This window comes from Borostomias antarcticus (assembly GCF_949987555.1).
Source record: "Borostomias antarcticus genome assembly, chromosome: 10".
NCBI classification, from domain to species: Eukaryota; Metazoa; Chordata; class Actinopteri; order Stomiiformes; family Stomiidae; genus Borostomias; species Borostomias antarcticus.
In genome coordinates, this window is record NC_140243.1 from 21,643,050 (window position 1) to 21,665,549 (window position 22,500).

Here is a 22,500-nt window from a genome sequence, read left to right on the forward strand (position 1 = left end):
ATGAACATATGGATGAATAGAATACTAAGCGGCATTTCAGTTAGGGAATCAGAATCAAAATTAAATGGAATTAAACTTTTTTTTTTTGTAAACTCTGACGCGCTGAACTGAAGCCGCTACACACATCACACACCACGTTAGCCACTGGAAAATCAGTTTTTCATTGGACCAAATGTGTTTTATCTCAGTCATCGTCACCTTGGACTGAGAACGACTAGGCCTGTTCCTACCGAGCTTACTGGCAGTTCATTCATGGTCTATAGGGACCTCGAGGAAGGACAAGTTGACTGCCTCTGGCCATGCCATCAAGATCAAGCACATGTTCCTCTCCATGGAGCGTCTCTCTTTTCTATAGCTTTGTTTCTATCAGTACAGTATGTCAGTCTTTTATTCTCTCCTTCATTGTCACTGTCCCCCATCTCTCCACCCCCCTCCCTTTTAACCCTCCCTTCCTCTCTCTATCTATCTCTCCCTTTCTCTCTCTCTTCTCTATCTCCCATTTCTCTAGCCCCCTCTCTGTTCATTTTCTCCTCTCTCTCTCTCTCTCTCTCTCTCTCTCTGTCTCTTTCTCTTTCTCTTATGTAACCACGGTTACGCCAGGAGCTGGAAGAGCAGGAGGAACTCTGCCTTGCTACTATAGGCCCTGTCTGCCTGGCTGTCTCTCTGCCTGCCTGCCTTGCTGTCTCTCTGCCTGCCTGGCTGTCTCTCTGCCTGCCTGCCTGCCTGCCTTGCTGTCTCTCTGCCTGCCTGGCTGTCTCACTGTCTGCCTGGCTGTCTCTCTGCCTGCCTGGCTGTCTCTCTGCCTGCCTGCCTGCCTGCCTTGCTGTCTCTCTGCCTGCCTGGCTGTCTCTCTGCCTGCCTGGCTGTCTCTCTGCCTGCCTGCCTGCCTGCCTTGCTGTCTCTCTGCCTGCCTGGCTGTCTCTCTGCCTGCCTGGCTGTCTCTCTGCCTGCCTGCCTGCCTGCCTTGCTGTCTCTCTGCCTGCCTGGCTGTCTCACTGTCTGCCTAGCTGTCTCTCTGCCTGCCTGGCTGTCTCTCTGCCTGCCTGCCTGCCTGCCTGCCTGGCTGTCTCAGTGCCTGCCTGGCTGTCTCTCTATCTGTCTGTCTGCCTGTCTGCCTCTTGTCTCTACCACACTGGCATGTCAACAGCACAAGTGCATTCGAAATACCTCAACCTAAGACACATGCTCATAGTCAAACAACTAGAGCAAGTCAATTCATATTTAGGGCTGGAACATCTTGGGGCAGGAGAAAACATTGTGCATATAGGGACAATGCTGACTAATGCACATGTGGTTTAGAACAAAGCACTGAAGACAATGGGCTTCTTCTGGGCCATGCAGCAAAATGGCTGTGGGGGATAGCAGGCCTGATTCTACTGTCAATGGACCTTCGGACCTTCCACCCGCATATCTATCTATCTATCTATCTATCTATCTATCTATCTATCTATCTATCTATCTATCTATCTATCTATCTATCTATCTGTCTGTCTGTCTGTCTGTCTGTCTGTCTGTCTGTCTGTCTGTCTGTCTGTCTGTCTGTCTGTCTGTCTGCCTCTCTGTCTGCCTCTCTGTCTTCCTGTCTGTCTATCTGTCCATCCGTCTCTCTGTCTGTCTGCCCATCCAGCAGAATCATCCTCATCATCCTCCTCATCCTCATCATCATCATCATCATCTTCGTCATCATCATCTTCATCAAAGGGAAAGATAGATAGAGAGAGAGAGAGAGCTAGAGAGATATAAAGAGAGGGATGGATAGGGGAGTCAATCAAACAGAGTTTGCCTAGTCAATGAAAGAGGGATTCACGGTGGCAAGTGGTGAGAAAGACAGCGATAGAAGGAGAGCGAGAGCAGTGACAGATAGGGGAGAGCGGAGAGAGAGAGAGGGAGAGAGATGAGTGATGTGAGTATCAGGGAAGGTGACAGAGGGAGAGAGAAAGAGAGTGTAACACAGTGAGAGAGGTGAGCAGGGATACTTTGTAATAATAACTGATGACAGAGCACGTTGCCAGTTTCGCTCCAACCAGCTTCCACCCCGCCCCCCCCCCCCCCACCCATCTGTGCTGACCTACTGTACTTTACAGTGCATCTGTGAGCATGCCAACCATGGCCAAGCCAAACGCATTGTTACTTTAATTAGCATGATGTATTCATTTGGCGTGCATTCTGCTCTATGGAGTCAAGACAGCATCTTTATCTTCTCTCTCTCTCTGGCTCTCTCTTTCTCTGTCTTTCTTTCTCTATTTCTCTTTCACTTCTCTCTTTTCTCTCGCACACTTCTTTCTTGCCCTCTTTCCTCTCTCTGTCTCACGCTATCTCTCTCTCTCTCTCTCGCTCCCTCTCTCCCCTTCTCTCGCTTCCTTCCCTGGGGGGTAGTGGTGGGGGATGGGAGTCTCTGGAAGGCTCTTGACAGAATCTGCTCTTCACAGGGTAAGGCTAGTGCGCTAGCAAGGAAGGGAGGGAGGGAGGGAGTGTGTGTTTAAGTTGTCCAGTGGGAAGCTGTGAAGCGATGCACACGCCTGCCTCGCCTCACTTCACAACAATAGGTCTCTGTCTCTCTTGTCCTCTCCTCCTATCCTCCCTTCTCCTCCTCTCCTCTCCTCTCCTCTCTTCTCTTCCCCTCTTCTCCTCTCTTCTACTCCTGTCCTCTCTTCTCCTCCTCTATTCTATTTTCCCATATTTCCTCTCTTCTTTACCCTCCTCTCCTCTTCTCCTCCCCTCCTCCTCTCCTCCTCCCCTCCTCCTCTCCTCTCCCCTGGCTCCAGCCGTTGCTCCTCTCTGTACCAGGGTCAGATGGATGACCAAGTCAGGTCAAGTGTTGAGGAGCAGGACATCACTAAAGGCGCAGCGATCCTGAGGAGCTCAGCATGGCTGGAGGCTCTCTATGGACACGCCCCCACTCATCCCCAAAGCAGGAAGCAAGCAGGAAGTAAGCAGGAAGTAAGATGGGTTCAGGATGATACTCAGGGATGGGTTCAGGACACTTCAAACATATTTGAGAAGTAAATGAGAACACACAAACATGCACTCCGACCAGTAAGTGAAGTATAATCCTCAGAATGCCCGGAAAGTGAACTGGGAGTATGTAGAGTATTTAGGGGGATGGGAGAGAAAGAAAGGTTCATGTAGGCATCCCAGCTTATGAAGTCCCTGGCTGGCCATCATCAAGCCACAAACATAGTAGCATTCCACTTCCATACAAGACGTTCTAGAAGGAGGCTCCCGGTCTAGAGACTGAGATTGGAATCCCAACCCTGGCCATGCTACTTTACTCACTGTGAAAATATAGTTTAAGAGGGCGAATTGCCTTCTCTCACTTACAAAACAGGAAGAGGACAAGTACGAATGTCCAGGACAACGCAGAATACCCATCTATCTGGATAAAGATGGGGTAGATGTGGCAGAAGCTTGAAACACCTCAGCCCAAGAATAGCACTCTCCTCCTCTTTCCTTTCCTCTCCTTCTATTTGCTCCTCTCCCCTCCTCTCCCCTCCTCTCCTCTCCTCGCCCCTCCTCTCCTATTCTTTCCTCCCTCCTTCTTTACCCCGGTCTCCTCTCCTCCCTCCTCCTCTCCCCTCCACCTCTTCTCTTCTCCCCTCTCCCACTCTCTCCTCTCACCTCTCCTCTCCCCTCCTCTCCTCCCATGCCCCCCCCCCCCCGTGTGTGTGTACACCCCAGAATAGCAGGTCTCTCAGTGGGGATGCCTCACATGATGCAGCTGCTGTAATGAAGCCCATCACAGGAGGGCCCTGCTGGTGCCAGGCACCATGACGAGTCAGTCACCCTACCAGTTACCCTACCAGTCACCCTACCAGTCACCCTACCAGTCACCCTATCAGTTACCCTACCAGTCACCCTACCAGTCACCCTACCAGTCACCCTACCAGTTACCCTACCAGTCACCCTACCATTCACCCTACCAGTCACCCTACCAGTTACCCTACCATTCACCCTACCATTCACCCTACCAGTCACCCTACCAGTTACCCTACCATTCACCCTACCAGTCACCCTACCAGTCACCCTACCATTCACCCTACCAGTTACCCTATCAGTCACCCTACCATTCACCCTACCAGTTACCCTATCAGTCACCCTATCAGTCACCCTACCATTCACCCTACCAGTTACCCTACCAGTTACCCTACCATTCACCCTACCAGTCACCCTACCATTCACCCTACCATTCACCCTACCATTCACCCTACCATTCACCCTATCAGTCATCCTACCATTCACCCTACCAGTCACCCTACCAGTCACCCTACCATTCACCCTACCAGTTACCCTACCAGTTACCCTACCAGTCACCCTACCAGTCACCCTACCATTCACCCTACCATTCACCCTACCAGTCACCCTATCAGTCACCCTACCATTCACCCTACCAGTTACCCTACCAGTTACCCTACCAGTCACCCTACCAGTCACCCTACCATTCACCCTACCAGTCACCCTATCAGTCACCCTACCAGTTACCCTACCATTCACCCTACCATTCACCCTACCATTCACCCTACCATTCACCCTACCATTCACCCTACCAGTCACCCTATCAGTCACCCTACCAGTTACCCTACCATTCACCCTACCAGTCACCCTATCAGTCACCCTACCAGTCACCCTACCATTCACCCTACCAGTCACCCTATCAGTCACCCTACCAGTTACCCTACCATTCACCCTACCAGTCACCCTATCAGTCACCCTACCAGTTACCCTACCATTCACCCTACCAGTCACCCTATCAGTCACCCTACCAGTTACCCTACCATTCACCCTACCAGTCACCCTACCAGTCACCCTATCAGTCACCCTACCAGTCACCCTACCAGTCACCCTACCAGTTACCCTACCAGTCACCCTACCAGTTACCCTACCAGTTACCCTACCAGTCACCCTACCATTCACCCTACCAGTCACCCTACCATTCACCCTACCAGTCACCCTACCAGTCACCCTACCATTCACCCTACCAGTTACCCTACCAGTTACCCTACCAGTCACCCTACCATTCACCCTACCAGTTACCCTACCAGTTACCCTACCATTCACCCTACCAGTTACCCTACCATTCACCCTACCAGTCACCCTATCAGTCACCCTACCATTCACCCTACCAGTTACCCTACCATTCACCCTACCAGTTACCCTACCATTCACCCTACCAGTCACCCTATCAGTCACCCTATCAGTCACCCTACCAGTTACCCTACCAGTTACCCTACCATTCACCCTACCATTCACCCTACCATTCACCCTACCATTCACCCTACCATTCACCCTACCAGTCACCCTACCATTCACCCTACCAGTCACCCTATCAGTTACCCTACCAGTCACCCTATCATTCACCCTACCAGTCACCCTATCAGTCACCCTACCATTCACCCTATCAGTCACCCTATCATTCACCCTACCAGTCACCCTATCAGTTACCCTACCAGTCACCCTATCAGTCACCCTACCATTCACCCTACCATTCACCCTACCAGTCACCCTACCATTCACCCTACCATTCACCCTACCAGTCACCCTATCATTCACCCTACCAGTCACCCTATCAGTCACCCTACCATTCACCCTACCAGTCACCCTATCAGTTACCCTACCAGTCACCCTATCAGTCACCCTACCATTCACCCTACCATTCACCCTATCAGTCACCCTACCATTCACCCTACCATTCACCCTACCAGTCACCCTACCATTCACCCTACCATTCACCCTACCATTCACCCTACCAGTCATCCTACCATTCACCCTACCAGTCACCCTACCATTCACCCTACCATTCACCCTACCAGTCACCCTACCATTCACCCTACCAGTCACCCTATCAGTCACCCTACCAGTCACCCTACCATTCACCCTACCATTCACCCTACCAGTCATCCTACCATTCACCCTACCAGTCACCCTACCATTCACCCTACCATTCACCCTACCAGTCACCCTACCATTCACCCTACCAGTCACCCTACCAGTCACCCTATCAGTTACCCTACCATTCACCCTACCAGTCACCCTACCAGTCACCCTACCATTCACCCTATCAGTCACCCTACCATTCACCCTACCATTCACCCTACCAGTTACCCTACCATTCACCCTACCAGTTACCCTACCATTCACCCTACCATTCACCCTATCAGTCACCCTACCATTCACCCTACCATTCACCCTACCAGTTACCCTACCATTCACCCTACCATTCACCCTACCAGTCACCCTACCAGTCACCCTACCATTCACCCTACCATTCACCCTACCAGTTACCCTACCATTCACCCTACCATTCACCCTACCAGTCACCCTACCAGTCACCCTACCAGTCACCCTATCAGTCACCCTACCTGTTACCCTACCAGTTACCCTACCATTCACCCTACCAGTTACCCTACCATTCACCCTACCATTCACCCTACCAGTCACCCTACCAGTCACCCTACCAGTCACCCTACCAGTCACCCTATCAGTCACCCTACCTGTTACCCTACAATTCACCCTACCATTCACCCTACCAGTCACCCTACCATTCACCCTACCATTCACCCTATCAGTCACCCTATCAGTCACCCTACCAGTTACCCTACCATTCACCCTACCATTCACCCTATCAGTCACCCTACCATTCACCCTACCATTCACCCTATCAGTCACCCTATCAGTCACCCTACCAGTTACCCTACCATTCACCCTACCATTCACCCTATCAGTCACCCTACCATTCACCCTATCAGTCACCCTACCATTCACCCTATCAGTCACCCTATCAGTCACCCTACCAGTTACCCTACCATTCACCCTACCATTCACCCTATCAGTCACCCTACCATTCACCCTATCAGTCACCCTACCATTCACCCTATCAGTCACCCTATCAGTCACCCTACCATTCACCCTACCATTCACCCTACCATTCACCCTATCAGTCACCCTACCATTCACCCTATCAGTCGGGTGAGGGCATGTGGGCGCTAGGGGCATGCGGTAGCTGAGGGTGTGGCTGTTGGGTGGGGGTCCCAGTGCTGTGCTGCTGGGGGGGGGGGGGGGTTATTAATATGTGGGTTCTGACTGACTGCTGCAGCTCAGTCTGTTTGAAGCTAGCTCACACTTGGAGCCAGGTCTAATTGGAGTCCTGCGTGCTGCGATCGTTCCATATCGCGTCATTTCTTACTGGTAAAGTGCTATTGCTGGAATCATAGCTTGTGAGTATATGAATAGGATATTTCAGTGATGATAGGAGGCTAGGGAGCTAAAGTGAATGTGCCAAATACACATGCGCACATACACACACACACACACACACACACGCACACACACACACATGCATGCGCACATACACAAACCTGCAAACATGCACACACACACACACACATAAACCTGCAAACATGCGCGGACACACACATACACACACACACACACACACAGATATGCACGTCTGGGCTTGGAAGACCTCATGTCTTTTATTTGCAGATCAACTCCATTCCTATTACTCAGACCCAATGGGGTGTGAATCTGTGTCGGTGCCAATAATGCCATAAAAAGAATAGTCAGTCATCTGCAATACAGACCGCAAAAATGCAAAGAGAAATGAGTCGGCTGTGAACGTGTCTTCGAGAAAGTTCCCTTGACCCTCTGACTGTCCTTCCTTCCTTCCTTCCTTCCTTCCTTCCTCCTTCCCTTCATCCCTGCCTACATTCCATAGGGATTCACTGATCTGACATGACAGGATTGGTGTCAGACGTGTAGAGAACCACAACATTTCACCTATCCAATCATGCTAGATCAGCAGTTCTCTCAAGGAGGGGATATGATGGATGAAGTTTAGAGATTTCAAATGTGGCCTGAGACCCATGCCACCTGCAAGGAACCACCACAGTCTTACTGAACAAGGAACCAGCACAGTCTTACTGAACAAGGAACCAGCACAGTCTTACTGAACAAGGAACCAGTAGAGCCTTACTGAACAAGGAACCAGTACAGCCTTACTGAACAAGGAACCAGCACAGTCTTACTGAACAAGGAACCACCACAGTCTTACTGAACAAGGAACCACCACAGTCTTACTGAACAAGGAACCACCACAGTCTTACTGAACAAGGAACCACCACAGTCTTACTGAACAAGGAACCACCACAGTCTTACTGAACAAGGAACCAGCACAGCCTTACTGAACAAGGAACCAGTAGAGCCTTACTGAACAAGGAACCAGTACAGCCTTACTGAACAAGGAACCAGCACAGTCTTACTGAACAAGGAACCACCACAGTCTTACTGAACAAGGAACCACAACAGTCTTACTGAACAAGGAACCACCACAGTCTTACTGAACAAGGAACCACCACAGTCTTACTGAACAAGGAACCACCACAGTCTTACTGAACAAGGAACCACCACAGTCTTACTGAACAAGGAACCAGCACAGTCTTACTGAACAAGGAACCACCACAGTCTTACTGAACCAGGAACCAGCACAGCCTTACTGAACAAGGAACCAGCACAGTCTTACTGAACAAGGAACCAGCACAGTCTTACTGAACAAGGAACCACCACAGTCTTACTGAACAAGGAGCTGCCAAAGCCTTACTGAACAAGGAACCAGCACAGCCTTACTGGACTACACTTATATAGCTGGACTGGACTGACAAATGGACGCTTTTATCCAAAGTGCTTCACAATGGTGTTTCATTCACCCATTCACACCCATTCACACACCAATGGTGGCAGCTGCCATGCAAGGTGCTAGCCTGCTCATTGGGAGCAATTTGGAGCTCAGTGTCTTGTCCAAGGACGCTTCGACATGTGGACAGGAGGAGCCGGGATTCGAACCGGCAACCCTACGCTCATTGGACAACCTGCTCTACGTCCTGAGCCACACCCGCCCTCAACAAGTTTCAACAAGGAACCACAGTCTTACTGAATAAGAAACCGCCACAAACTTATGCTGCGTTACATTTGGCACATGAAGTCGTGATTCACACGATACAACTCACAGTTTCAACTGGAACGCCCCTCGCAACTTGTTTTTTCGGCTCGTGAACTCGTACCACTCGCCCCCTACCCCAAGTTAGCTCTGGAACTCGTGAACAAAATGGCAGCTCCCTGTGTAACTAAGTGACACTTAAGATATACGGTTTTATTAGCATTTGTCTTATTTGTGTCTCATTAAATCAGTCGTACACACCGTATTTCCCAACATGTCCGCGACCTCTTTTGTATGTGCAAAATACCATGTAGTGCGTTGTTATCTACTGGTCTGGCAAACAAAGCTAGCTAGCGTCCATCTTTGTTCTGAGCTGTTGTTGTTGTCTACTGCACCGTGGTTACCTCGTGGGTGACGTTGTTCTCCGTCTCTCCCACCTCCCATCTCACCACTGCCCGGACAAATGGAACACAGCATTACTACACAAGGAACCACCAGTCTTACTGAACAAGGAACCAACACAGCATTACTACACAAGGAACCATCACAGTCTTACTGAACAAGGAACCACCAGTCTAACTGAACAAGGAACCATCAGTCTAACTGAACAAGGAACCACCAGTCTAACTGAACAAGGAACCACCAGTCTAACTGAACAAGGAACCATCAGTCTAACTGAACAAGGAACCACCAGTCTAACTGAACAAGGAACCACCAGTCTAACTGAACAAGGAACCACCAGTCTTACTGAACAAGGACCCACTAGTCTTACTGAACAAGGAACCAGCACAGCCTTATTGAACACGCTCTCACAGTTGCTAGACTGCAAGTGACTAAAGCTGACAAGCCCTTTACTTCTGAGAAACTCAATTTCTCTCTCTCTCTCTGACTGTATCTCTCGGTCTCTCTTTTTCTCTCCCTCTTTATCTCTCTCATACAAATGCAGACGTACAGACACCTGACAAAGAGAGAGATACAGAAAAGCAATGGTCTGTGGAAAAACTGGGACTGTGGAAAATACACATACTGTACACACACACACGCATGCGCGCACATGCACACACACACACACACACACACACGCACGCGCGCACACACACACACACACATACACACACACACACACGCACGCACACGCGCGCGCGCACACACACACACACACACACACATCGAGGTGCTCGTCCAGTGTCCGTATCCAGGCTAGCATCAGTGAGTCATATTCTCCACAGTGTCCACCTCTTAAGAATGGAGGACTGTTCATATTTACCTGACGACGGAGCACAACTGCTCCAGCAGCCTATGAAGAGCCTGGATGAGATGGGCCTGTCTGGACACACACTAATGCCACTCTCTCTCAGTGCTGGCCAAGGTACACAGAGGCTGGCCTGGATGTCCGGTACACCCACTTATTCTGGACATGGACATTAAGTCTATTCACTTCCTTAATCACCACTGATGTGAAAACTGAAGGCTACAGTCGCAGCTAAGACGTTATTAGACCTCTTTCCATCTGCCATGACTGTCAGCCTCCCTCTCCAGTGTCTTTGTGAGAGAACAGGCCTACCAGCTGAACGCTAGATTGCAGGCCTCATGTATACCAGCTGAACGCTAGATTGCAGGCCTCATGTATACCAGCTGAACGCTAGATTGCAGGCCTCAGGTATACCAGCTGAACGCTAGAGTGCAGGCCTCATGTATACCAGCTGAACGCTAGATTGCAGGCCTCATGTATACCAGCTGAACGCTAAATTGCAGGCCTCATGTATACCAGCTGAACGCTAGATTGCAGGCCTCATGTATACCAGCTGAACGCTAAATTGCAGGCCTCATGTATACCAGCTGAACGCTAAATTGCAGGCCTCATGTATACCAGCTGAACGCTAGATTGCAGGCCTCATGTATACCAGCTGAACGCTAGATTGCAGGCCTCATGTATACCAGCTGAACGCTAGAGTGCAGGCCTCATGTATACCAGCTGAACACTAGTGCAGGCCTCATGTATACCAGCTGAACACTAGTGCAGGCCTACTGACTGTATGCTGGTACAGGCCTGGCTGGCTGGAATTACTCGTCTGTGATCTAAGATCCCTTCAACCACCACACTTCTGATATAGTAACAGTGTAGTTACAGAATATGAAACTACATGGTATGAGAAGTGTGCATTGCAAATTGTGCATTGTGTGGACCTATTCATGTTTCAATGTATTATTAATGGCCCCTATAGGGCCTGCTACTAATGGTGTAGTCTTCTATTTTCTAGAGTATGAAGCCAGAGATCTAATATTCATTTTGGAAACAGAAAATACAGAATATCAGGTTAGTTTGAAATGTGTAAACCTCGTGTCCGAGAGATACAGGTTCAGTGAGTTCACGGGCGCTATAATGCAGCTACAATGAAGGATAGGTTATATGGCATTCGCTTAAAAACAAAGGCGCGTGTGAGTGGACCTATAGCCACTTACAGCCTTACACTATAGGCTACGTGCAATATGAGTAGCCTAGTAGCAGGGAGCCCGCACGCGTGTGCAGTAGAGCGAGGCATCGCTCCACCTTAAAAAGCCACGGACAGCGCCGTGGTGCTGAAACGCTCCGAGCTCCATATGTACACAAGGGGGAGGAAAGCTTCCGTTTCATCAGGAAGCTACACCGTGGTAGACTGACAGATGACGCTTAATCCATGCACAGCGCAGCGTGTGCGATTACGATATGGGCCTAATGGAATAGCCTACATTAAATGCACTACATGCTGTTCAAACTGTGCCTTTTAACCGTTGCGGGATAAAACGTGATAGAATAAAAGCAATTGGTATGATTTTGACACGAAGATGGCGCCCGTTGCTAACCCAACCCAGGGTTAGAGAGTAGGGTGATTCAAATGCATATCCTGCCGTCGATAGACATTTAAGGATGCCTGGCAGAGAACGTAGGCCTACAATGACAGCTGACAGGAGAGAACAACCTCTCACAATTTCCCACATATCAGGTCCAACAAATTCACCGAATGTATAAGGTATTCCTGCATGCTACTATAATTATAGTCTATTTCTAGGGGCTATGAATAGGCCTTTGTCGCTTTTTGCTTCATATAATTACAAATGTAGTAGGCTAGTACCTTCGCACGACGTAACCCTGCAATGTGATCAGCATCAGCTCGTAACAACCAGCTATAACAGGGTCTGCCCAGCTCAGCTGACGGCACTGCTGTCCACGGCACAGCTGTCAGGTCGAGATGTAGCGATTCATAATGACTCACTTGAGCATCGACTGTTCCTTCTCGTCCTCCTTTTTCTGTCGGTCCATCACGCCGAGGATGATCTTCCTCTCCTCTTCGGTCAGGTGGCTGAGGTCGGGCAGCTCCGGTAGCCCGCCAGCCGCCGGTGGAGCGGCAGGGCCGCCCCGGGGCCCGAGTGGAGCTGACATCTTTAGACACAATTGCTAAAAAAGACCAACAACCAGCGACAGAATGCGGGTTTTAACTTCAGCAGATCAACAAACTAATACAATTAAATACTACGTATTGATTTATTTGGTTTCAATATGTTTGAGTCTATATATAGCCTAAAACTCTACTACTGGCTCAAGACATTTCAGATGGACCCATACACATTTTGCGTGCGTTATTTGCGCTTTATAATAAAGGCGTCCAAAAGATAGTATATGAAGACTAAATGTTACATAACAACAGGATATGCTTGTTCTGGTGATGACGGGAAAGCCACGCCAGAGGTTAAGAGTTTAGTCTTGTAACTCTCCATAAATAGGCTACAGACCGAAAATTGTGTTCAGCGTTTGAGACAAGACACTGTAAGCAGATTCGCCTAATTTACACACAGGACGTCAAAGGCAAAAGCCAATACCAGCTGGATGGACCAACTGAAGATGGGAGATATAGAGGCCTTTATTATAAGAAATAGTGCACGGTCCCCCTGCACTAAGTATTCCACACCTAATGTCCCCTGTCCATCCACGGACGCACAGGAGAAAAATAGAGAAAAAGAGCTCTTGCCTTCTATTTCGCAATCATGTTATATCCTGTCTAACCCATCGTTGTCATCCTCTGGGTTATTCTCATATTGCGATATAAAGATGTCTGGTCCGCTCGTGATATTATTTTCTTCCGAGTCCTTCCCCCTCACTCTCCCTGTCTCGCTGTCCGCCAGGTTGTTAATTCTTGGAGATTTCTTATATGCACAAAAATGGATGCAATGAAAAAAATCCCGATAGGAAGAGTAGGCGGAGCGACAGAGGCACGTAGAACAAAGATGGGCAGAACGGGATCCGGAGAGGGCTGCCTGCCTGCCTGCCTGCCTGACAGCCAGCCGACGTACTGTACCGTAGGCTCATTGACAGCAGGCTGAGAGCGCCGGCAAAACACGGACTGGAGACCTCCGCACGCTGGAATATATAGATAAGCGACTCTACTACTACGGAAGCGTCATACATAATTCAGCAGATGGGTGAAGATGACCACATGATGACTGGGAAACGAAGCCACAATACAAGTAGGCGCTTGTACGCAGATAACAAGCTCTTCACTTCACAGCGCTGAAATTACAGAAAAACAGCAGCCTCTTAATTGCGTCGTTTCCTGTGACCATCCTTGTCACTCACCTACTCAACCCTTATAGCCCCAATTGGTCACCGTTTGGCATAGACCCTTCCAAACATTATACAGCTCTCCTCTCTCTCACCCTCACTCCCAACCATAGCCCCTTTAGCTAATCCTCACCCTCTCACTGTCAGCCAGTAAGCCCCATCAGAGCCTGATCACGATTCAGTTGATAGGTTTACGGTAGAGCTCTGTGCTGTGTTGGTTCAACCCTGCATTACGTGATTAGAAGATTAAGACTGTTATACTAGCAGCCTAACAGCAACACATTGACCCCCTCCTATTATACTAGCACTAACACACTGACCCCCCTCCTGTTATACTAGCACCAACACACTGACCCCCTCCTGTTATACTAGCACCAACACACTGACCCCCTCCTGTTATACTAGCACCAACACACTGACCCCCCTCCTGTTATACTAGCACTAACACACTGACCCCCTCCTGTTATACTAGCACTAACACACTGACCCCCTCCTGTTATACTAGCACTAACACACTGACCCCCTCCTGTTATACTAGCACCAACACACTGACCCCCTCCTATTATACTAGCACTAACACACTGACCCCCTCCTGTTATACTAGCACTAACACACTGACCCCCTCCTGTTATACTAGCACCAACACACTGACCCCCTCCTGTTATACTAGCAGCGTAGCACCAACACCCTGCCCCCCACCCCCCCACCCCAGGGCGAGGGCACCTGACTCCTCCATGGTGCCCAGTGTCGTACAACAGGTGATGTCATCCTGTTGACACGTCCGTATGAATGACCAGTGCAGATGGAGTCGTAGTGCTATCAGTGACCTGATACCCTGCTAGTGTGATACATCAAGGCCCATTCACAACACAAACACAGGTCTTTCACCAGTTTATTGATAAATTAGAAAATACATTTTCAAAGTAATGAATGTAATGAATAAACTTTGATGTTTTTTGTTTTTTTTAAAGATTCAAGTATTTTATTAAGAGTTTCTTAAAGGTTAAAAAATGAAAGAATCATTACTTGTTGTCTGTTGATAAAGGCTTTGGGGAGGAGGAATGAAGGTCCTTACATACAGGTCTCAGGCAGGCAGGCAGGCAGGCAGGTGTGTGTGTGTGTGTGTGTGTGTGTGTGTGTGTGTGTAATGACTGGCTTGCCAGTTTGTGTCCTGTTCTCTCCTCTTCTCTGTATCCATCTTGTTCCACACTGCCAACATGTGAATATACCAGAGCAGGGTGAACCCACTGCCATCCCTCCTTCAAGTTCTCCATCCAGGTCAAAGGTCAACTGTCCAGAGATGGAGGGGGAGGAGCTCTGTTCCTCTATTTCACCACCGCCACAACGTGTTTCTCCTTCTCCGACACCAGCGGCATCGAGCCTGGCTTGCTGTGCTTCCGCACATTCCTCTCCCTGGAAAACACACACACACACACACACACACACACACACACACACACACACACACACACACACACACACACACACACACACACACACACACACACACACACACACACACACACACACACACACACACACACAATGACTAATGGACTCAACTCGTGTGAATAATCAGGAGAGAGAGAGGGGCAGAGAGAGAGGGAGGGACAAACAGACAGATGGAAAGAGGGGAGGAGGGAAAGATGAAGAGAGATAGAAAGAGAGGGATGACAGCTGGTGTAACCTTCACGTCATGGAATGGCTGCTACAATATGATCTGAAAAACACTAAGCCTGGTTTTCCGAGAGACCATTCATTCACAGCTTATAAATGGCTGACATTACGATGTCATGACACCATAGTCACGTCACTCATGACACATCTAGGAAAAACAATGTGTTTTTCAGCGAATGAAAAAATGAGGACTGATTCATAAATGATGGTTAAATGTGTACTAGGTGCACTTCATCGGGTGCTGTGCCATATGAAACAAGTGCACAGTAAACATGTTGTCCCCCACCCATGATGGGATACTTTGTGATAATGAAGGAGCGAAAACATTTTCTTCTGCATGAATTTGAATACATGAAATGTTTTAAGTGATATTCATTTTATTTGAATAGTGTACCGCGTACCCCAACATTGATCGAGGAGGTAGAGGTCGCTGCAGTCCATTCTAAGACCGAACCCCACAGACTCCCCTCCGAAGTGCATCTCTGATCTATCCAACATGATCAAACTACTGGAATGAGAGTCATCTGATCTATGTTGTGAAATATAACGACTATAACGTACGATGTACCCACAATACACCTAACCTCGATACTAACCTATGAGAATCCTAACATTTAGAACAAGCACAAAAAGAGCCACTAAAGAGCTCAAGCTCTGAACTCTGTGGATTTAGAAAGTAAACAGCCTCCTGAGTAGCATAGAATATACTTTTACTGAGACACCAAGCATAGTTTTTATGTACAAAGCAAAAGCGCCCCCAGGTGGTGGGCTCTGATACATAGTGTGACGGACTCACAAACCAACCAGCGAACCAACTAACTAACGATCTACAGTCAAGGGGGATAAACATATCAAGAGCTGACCATAATATTAAAACATGGGAATGGCAGCAAAAAAAAGTTTGCCCTAAAACTATTATTGGGTAAACTATTATTATTCAGGTCCGGGCTATACCATGACAACCAATAATAATCTCAAAATGTGATATTTAATGCTAGGGGTGCACTTGTGTCTCCTCTGCAGTGAAACCGATGGGACGGCCTCAGAAGTGCAAACTCGCGGATGAATCAAGGGCATCTCAAATAAAATGTTTGAAATATTTGTATTTGAGCCAGGTCCACTGAGGGCCTAATCAGCACGGCGGTGGGCGTGGGAGAGAGAGCGTGGCTCGGCTGTGTGCAGGTCATACTGGGGCAGTGTGTCGGTGCTGTGATCCATTAGGTGAGTGGGTGTGGCTGCGGGCCATCATACCTGCCCTGGCAGCTCCTGGCCGGGGTGGAGAGAGGCCTGGGCCGGCCCTGCCCCCCCCACAGAGAGAGAGAGAGAGAGAGAGAGAGAGAGAGAGAGAGAGAGAGAGAGAGAGAGAGAGGCCTGGGCCGGCCCTGCCCCCCACACAGAGAGAGAGAGAGAAGAAGGCCTGGGCCGGCCCTGGCCCCCACATACACAAACAGAGAGAGAGACAGACAGAGAGAGGCCTTTGTGGTCCAGCCAAAGAGCAGGGAGGTGGAGGGGGGGGGGGGGGGAGGAGGAGGAAGAAGAGCGCGAAGAGGACGATGACGGAGAGGGCGGGCGAAGAGGGGAGACGGAGGGCGAGGACGTACTTCCTGCGGCGGGCCTCCATCATGACGCGCAGCTCCTTGCTCTGGGAGTAGATGACCTTGGGCAGGTGGCGGTGGCGCGAGATGCGGCGGATCTGGGGGTGGTGCTGGTACTTCTCCTTCAGCTTCTGACTGTAGTTCCGCGCTGCTCTCTCTCTGGGGGCCAGCTGGGGAGACGCGTCATAAAAAAAATGTTGAGTCGAGTCTCGAAGGCATTTCCTGAACTCTTTAGGACAAGACTTTGAGAAGGAAGAGAGGAAGTGAGGAATCAAGAGACTTCTTAGCGACTTCTAAGGTTCAGCTATGGTCTAACGGCTAACGTATGGTCTAATATTTCCATGTGTCTCAAAGTAACATGTTCATACCAGTTTATCTTAGTGACTTGATGGCTGAGCCATGTGTCTGCTGGGACGATGGCGAGAGGTCAGTGTGTTCAGGCGAGAGGTCAGTGTGTTCAGTAATAGTTCAAGCCTGACCACCTGCACGCTCACGTCTGAATCGAGGCCTGAGCACAGATGGCAGCCCGACAAACTCTCCATCCCTCCGTTACTCCCTCTCTCCTTCTCTTTTACTCCCCCTCTCGCTTCCTCTCCCTTCCCCCTCTCTTTTTCAGTCTCTGACTCTCTCATTCTCTCCCTCTCTTCCCTCCCCACACCTCTCTCTCTCCCCCTCTCTCTCACCCCCTCTCCTACTCTCTCTCTCACCCCCCCTCTCCCACTCTCTCTCCCACTCTCTCCCCCTCTCCCACTCTCTCTCTCACCTCCTCTCCCACTCTCTCCCCCTCTCCCACTCTCTCCCCCTCTCCCACTCTCTCTCTCTCCCCCTCTCCCACTCTCTCTCTCTCCCCCTATTCCACTCTCTCTCATAAAACCCGGAGCCTGTCTGGTTCTCTTCCTTCCAGGTCCTTTAAATGCAAGCTCTCTAAGGGCTTTTATTCTAATTAAAAGCAATGATTTTTTTTTGTTGTCAAATTCAATCGGTTTGAGAAGAGCTGATAGCTGCTGTTCCTGTCGAGGCGCGCCAGTTCCCTGTGCGTGCGTGAGAGTATCTGTGTGTGTGTGTGTGTGTGTGTATTTGCGTACAGCCTGTTAAATGTTATTTACGAAAATCCCGACAGCATGCTCATGAGACAGAGAGCGGAGCGGGGACACACCGACTCGTTCACGACCTCGACGGGGTACGAGAACACGTCTTCACATATTGATGAGGGGATTGAGTTATAGCTACATAACCTAGACATGGCCTGGGCCTCACAGAGTCCAATGCAGACACACATTTGCTGTCTTTTTCCTGCCACTGTGTCACACACCTGTGAACCGACACAACAACAACTCTACTGGTGTCTGCGTGTGCATTATGCAGGTAGGTAGGCCAAGCTGAATTACATTCCCAAAGCAACGCATGGTGAAATACTACTTGACAACCCCCTCCCCCCCTCTCCCTCCCTTCCTAGATACAGAACAGAATACTGGTCCCGTCCTCTTCCTCGGAGGTCAAAGGTCACCTGGCGGAGTTATCAGACATGGAACAGAGGTGCGGCAGATAAGAAAACTCCCACAGACTTCTTCAGACTTGGGTCTCATCTCCCGGAGCCTTGATTCAGCGTTTCTCCCTAATTAAAGGCCGCTCCTCCCTTCCAGGACCGCTTGATTGTTAATGCTTCATTATTTCCTAGAGTGACACCCCCCCCCCCCTCCCCCGCTACCTTTAAGTGATTGGCCGATTCAAACTGCTGATAGGAGGAGCATGCATCTGATCTGTTTAAGTGCAAAGCTTACAGATAAATCTCCTCTCATACACCCCACAGTAAAACACGTGCCAAAAGCTTGCCAATTCTCCAGTGTGAAGCTGCATTAAGGGAATAGGGAAAAGGGAAACGGATTGGGAGTGAAAGATGGGTACTGGGGGGATGGCACAGTGAATCACCATTGATCTGTTTAATTCATCCTTAAATGGCAGTTTTGGCACCGTACACCGTAGCCTACCGTATTTCAACGGGAACCCTTAAATGAGAGTTAAGCGAAACGACCTCACATCTCAGCTGGTTAACGTACGCCTAAATCAATTCAACATATCCAACTTAGAAGTTCTGTCGGTCTTAAAATCCAGATTTTGGCATACAAAGTGCTCAATCACAAGTGCATGAGCTTGTTCTTGCCGGAGTCATATCGGTCACCTCTGAGCCCGGCGCTGCTGTGCCTGTTGCAGGTCCTGTATATTGTTCTGACTGAGAGTGATTCTGCTGTCAAGTTAGTCATCATCCATCTAAGCCCTTGGCAGTTGCCACCGCGGTAGCTCTGCGGCGGGCGGGCACATTACGGGGGAGATGGGCACAGGGCCACGGAGGTGAGGAGGGACACAGTAAGCTAGACAGTTATTTGGCCTGTTATAACTGGGCAGTTAGCTGGATGGTTAGCTAGTCAGTTAGCTGGGAAGTTAGCTAGACAGTTAGCTTAGGGTGCCCATCATTTCAAACCCCGAAACCGGGACACCCCCCCCCCCCCCACCCCAACTCGAATGTAAGCTTGTGAGATCAGGCTGATGATGCCAGGTTAATTGAAACTGCGCTGCCCTGGATTTTGGTCGTCTGAATATGACCTTTTAATGTATGTCTGCACTCCCACCGTGCGCGACAGAAGAAGTGATCTTGCAGTTTGTGCAAAAGGCAGCATTTTCATAGCCGGCTTCTTCTCGGAGAAAGGAGTACGTTTTCTTAAAAACTCTATAGAAAAGCTAGTTTTTCTCTTAGGCATGATGACAGATTCTAGAACACTTAGCAGCGTGTCAGCTGTCAGACAGCCACAAGCGTCCATAGCAACAGCTTTGACAACGACACATTGACTGACACAATATACAGACAAATCAGTGTTGAAATTCAGACGCGTGGCCTCAAGTTAACTCGGATGACAGCTAGATTCTAGAACGTAAGCAACAAGCGTCCATAGCAATGTTTCAACTCAAATCTTTTATCTAAACGGGGCTTAAGCACTGAAAACAAGTATAATGGTATTATTATTTTAAAATTGGGACAATTTGTTAGTGAACGTGGAAAACCGGGACATTTTAGTGTCCCGACAGATATTTGTCGGGACTCGGGACAGCCAGCTTGGAATTGGAACTGTCCCGGTCATATCAGGACGTCTGATCACCATAAGTTAGCTAGTCAGTTAGCTGGGTGGTTAGCTGGGCAGTTAGCTAGGCAGTTAGCTGGGTGGTTAGTTGGGCAGTTAGCTGGGTGGTTAGCTGGGCAGTTAGTTAGGCAGTTAGCTGGGTGGTTAGCTGGGCAGTTAGCTAGGCAGTTAGCTGGGCAGTTAGCTAGGCAGTTAGCTGGGTGGTTAGCTAGTCAGTTAGCTGGGTGGTTAGCTGGGCAGTTAGCTAGGCAGTTAGCTGGGCAGTTAGCTAGGCAGTTAGCTGGGTGGTTAGCTAGGCAGTTAGCTGGGTGGTTAGCTGGGCAGTTAGCTAGGCAGTTAGGTGGGTGGTTAGCTGGGCAGTTAGCTGGGTGGTTAGCTGGGCAGTTAGCTGGGTGGTTAGCTGGGCAGTTAGCTGGGTGGTTAGCTGGGTGGTTAGCTGGGCAGTTAGCTGGGTGGTTAGCTGGGCAGTTAGCTAGGCAGTTAGCTGGGTGGTTAGCTAGTCAGTTAGCTGGGCAGTTAGCTAGTCAGTTAGCTGGGTGGTTAGCTGGGCAGTTAGTTAGGCAGTTAGCTGGGTGGTTAGTTGGGCAGTTAGCTAGGCAGTTAGCTGGGCAGTTAGCTAGGCAGTTAGCTGGGCAGTTAGCTGGGCAGTTAGCTGGGTGGTTAGTTGGGCAGTTAGCTGGGCAGTTAGCTAGGCAGTTAGCTGGGTGGTTAGCTGGGCGGTTAGCTGGGTGGTTAGCTAGGCAGTTAGCTGGGCAGTTAGCTGGGTGGTTAGCTGGGCAGTTAGCTGGGTGGTTAGTTGGGCAGTTAGCTAGGCAGTTAGCTGGGTGGTTAGTTGGGCAGTTAGCTAGGCAGTTAGCTGGGTGGTTAGTTGGGCAGTTAGCTAGGCAGTTAGCTGGGTGGTTAGTTGGGCAGTTAGCTAGGCAGTTAGCTGGGTGGTTAGTTGGGCAGTTAGCTAGGCAGTTAGCTGGGTGGTTAGCTGGGCAGTTAGCTGGGTGGTTAGCTAGGCAGTTAGCTGGGTGGTTAGTTGGGCAGTTAGCTAGGCAGTTAGCTGGGTGGTTAGTTGGGCAGTTAGCTAGGCAGTTAGCTGGGTGGTTAGTTGGGCAGTTAGCTAGGCAGTTAGCTGGGTGGTTAGCTAGGCAGTTAGCTGGGTGGTTAGCTGGGCAGTTAGCTGGGTGGTTAGCTGGGCAGTTAGCTAGTCAGTTAGCTGGGTGGCTAGCTGGGCAGTTAGCTAGGCAGTTAGCTGGGTGGTTAGCTGGGCAGTTAACATGACAGCTGGGGGGTTAACAGTTAGCTGGGCAGTTAACTAGACAGTTAGCTGGTCAGTTAGCTAGTCAGTTAGGCAGTTAGCCAGACAGTTAGCTAGTCAGCTTTGTAGATAGCTGGACAGTTAGCTGGACAGTTAGCTGGACAGTTAGCTGGACAGTTAGCTGGACAGTTAGCTGGACAGTTAGCCATTCAATTAGCTGGGCAGTAAACTAGAAAGTTTCCTAGGCAGTTAGCTAGACGGTTAGCTGATCAGTTAGCTGGGCATTTAGACAGTTGTCAACTAGTCAATTGGCTGTACAGATAGACAGTTAGCTAGTTAGTTAACTAGACAAAGCTAGCTGATGGCTAGCTCAGAGACCCTGGTGTGTGATCTCTCCCCCAGGGCAACTCAGAATGAGGAAGAGGAGGAGGAAGAAGAGAGAGCGAGAGTTTCTCACCACTCCTAGTTTCTCTGAAGCGTTGGCCTTCCACAGTCGTATGTTCATCTCATCCGATCCGCTCAGGATGTATCTGCTGTCTGCTGACCACTTGATGCAGATGACGTGCTGCATACGCTTAGTGTGATACACCTCCCTGTAGGTAGAGACACACACAACATGTTACTTATCAAAATATATAGATCCACATCAAAGTGCCTAGCAGTCGGCAGAGTATCTATACTATGAGATTAATGGTAAATACGTAGGGGTACGTGGGTTGACCATGCACTTAACCACTTAGCCCCCAGAGGGCGCCAAAACTGATTCAAACAACAGTATATCGATGTGGGAAGAGTGGGAAGATCACAGACACACGGTATGGAGTGGCAAAAAGGTCCAGCAATACCAAACATGTCCCGCTCGCACGCAAGTGTGCACGCAGTCAAAACAAGGCACGGGATTTAAATGTCCCTCTGTCCTTGTGTGAAGGTCACAGAGACATGCAGTTAGGACGCGCACACAGCCAAAACAAATCCTGCTCCCTGTGTGGGGGCGCTAGAGACACTGGGGTGAGCAGGGATTGAACCCACTGTACATCGAACTGCCCCCCCGCCGGCTCTGATCTGAAGTGGGCGCCACAGAGTCACCCGAACCCGGCTGCCCATTCATCTCCAATTCATTTGGACTTAGGCTCAAGAGTCAAAATGTCAGTTTTAGATAGATAGTATAGATAGTAGGGCTGCCCCCTGAAAGTCGACGAGTCGAATCATCATCACTGAGACACTTAAGTTGACAGATTCTCGAGCAGTTGTTTTTTTCCTCCACTATCAAGATGTGCTGGTGGGCTAAGACGACTCACCTGCCTTGTGATTTATATACTGTA

At 49.5% G+C, this 22,500-nt stretch overlaps 2 protein-coding genes across 3 annotated transcripts in view; both read right to left on the reverse strand.

Moving 5' to 3' along the window:
- The window catches only part of rims2a (regulating synaptic membrane exocytosis 2a), a gene marked incomplete at both ends in the record, with an annotated part of 159,999 nt that extends 147,649 nt beyond the window's left edge, over window positions 1-12,350 (reverse strand). For both annotated transcript variants that reach the window (XM_084443733.1, XM_084443734.1), the window contains one exon: window positions 12,184-12,350. In XM_084443733.1, the coding sequence (XP_084299859.1) occupies window positions 12,184-12,350 (167 nt within the window). The remainder of the gene's footprint in view (window positions 1-12,183) is intronic.
- Window positions 12,351-14,490: 2,140 nt separating this feature from the next.
- The window catches only part of dcaf13 (ddb1 and cul4 associated factor 13), a 12,826-nt gene continuing 4,816 nt past the window's right edge, over window positions 14,491-22,500 (reverse strand). The window contains exons 9-11 of the mRNA XM_084443988.1: window positions 21,636-21,771; window positions 16,805-16,968; window positions 14,491-14,939 (exon numbers count right to left, since the gene is read on the reverse strand). Coding sequence (XP_084300114.1) covers window positions 14,852-14,939; window positions 16,805-16,968; window positions 21,636-21,771 — 388 coding nt within the window. The 3' untranslated portion in view covers window positions 14,491-14,851. The remainder of the gene's footprint in view (window positions 14,940-16,804; window positions 16,969-21,635; window positions 21,772-22,500) is intronic.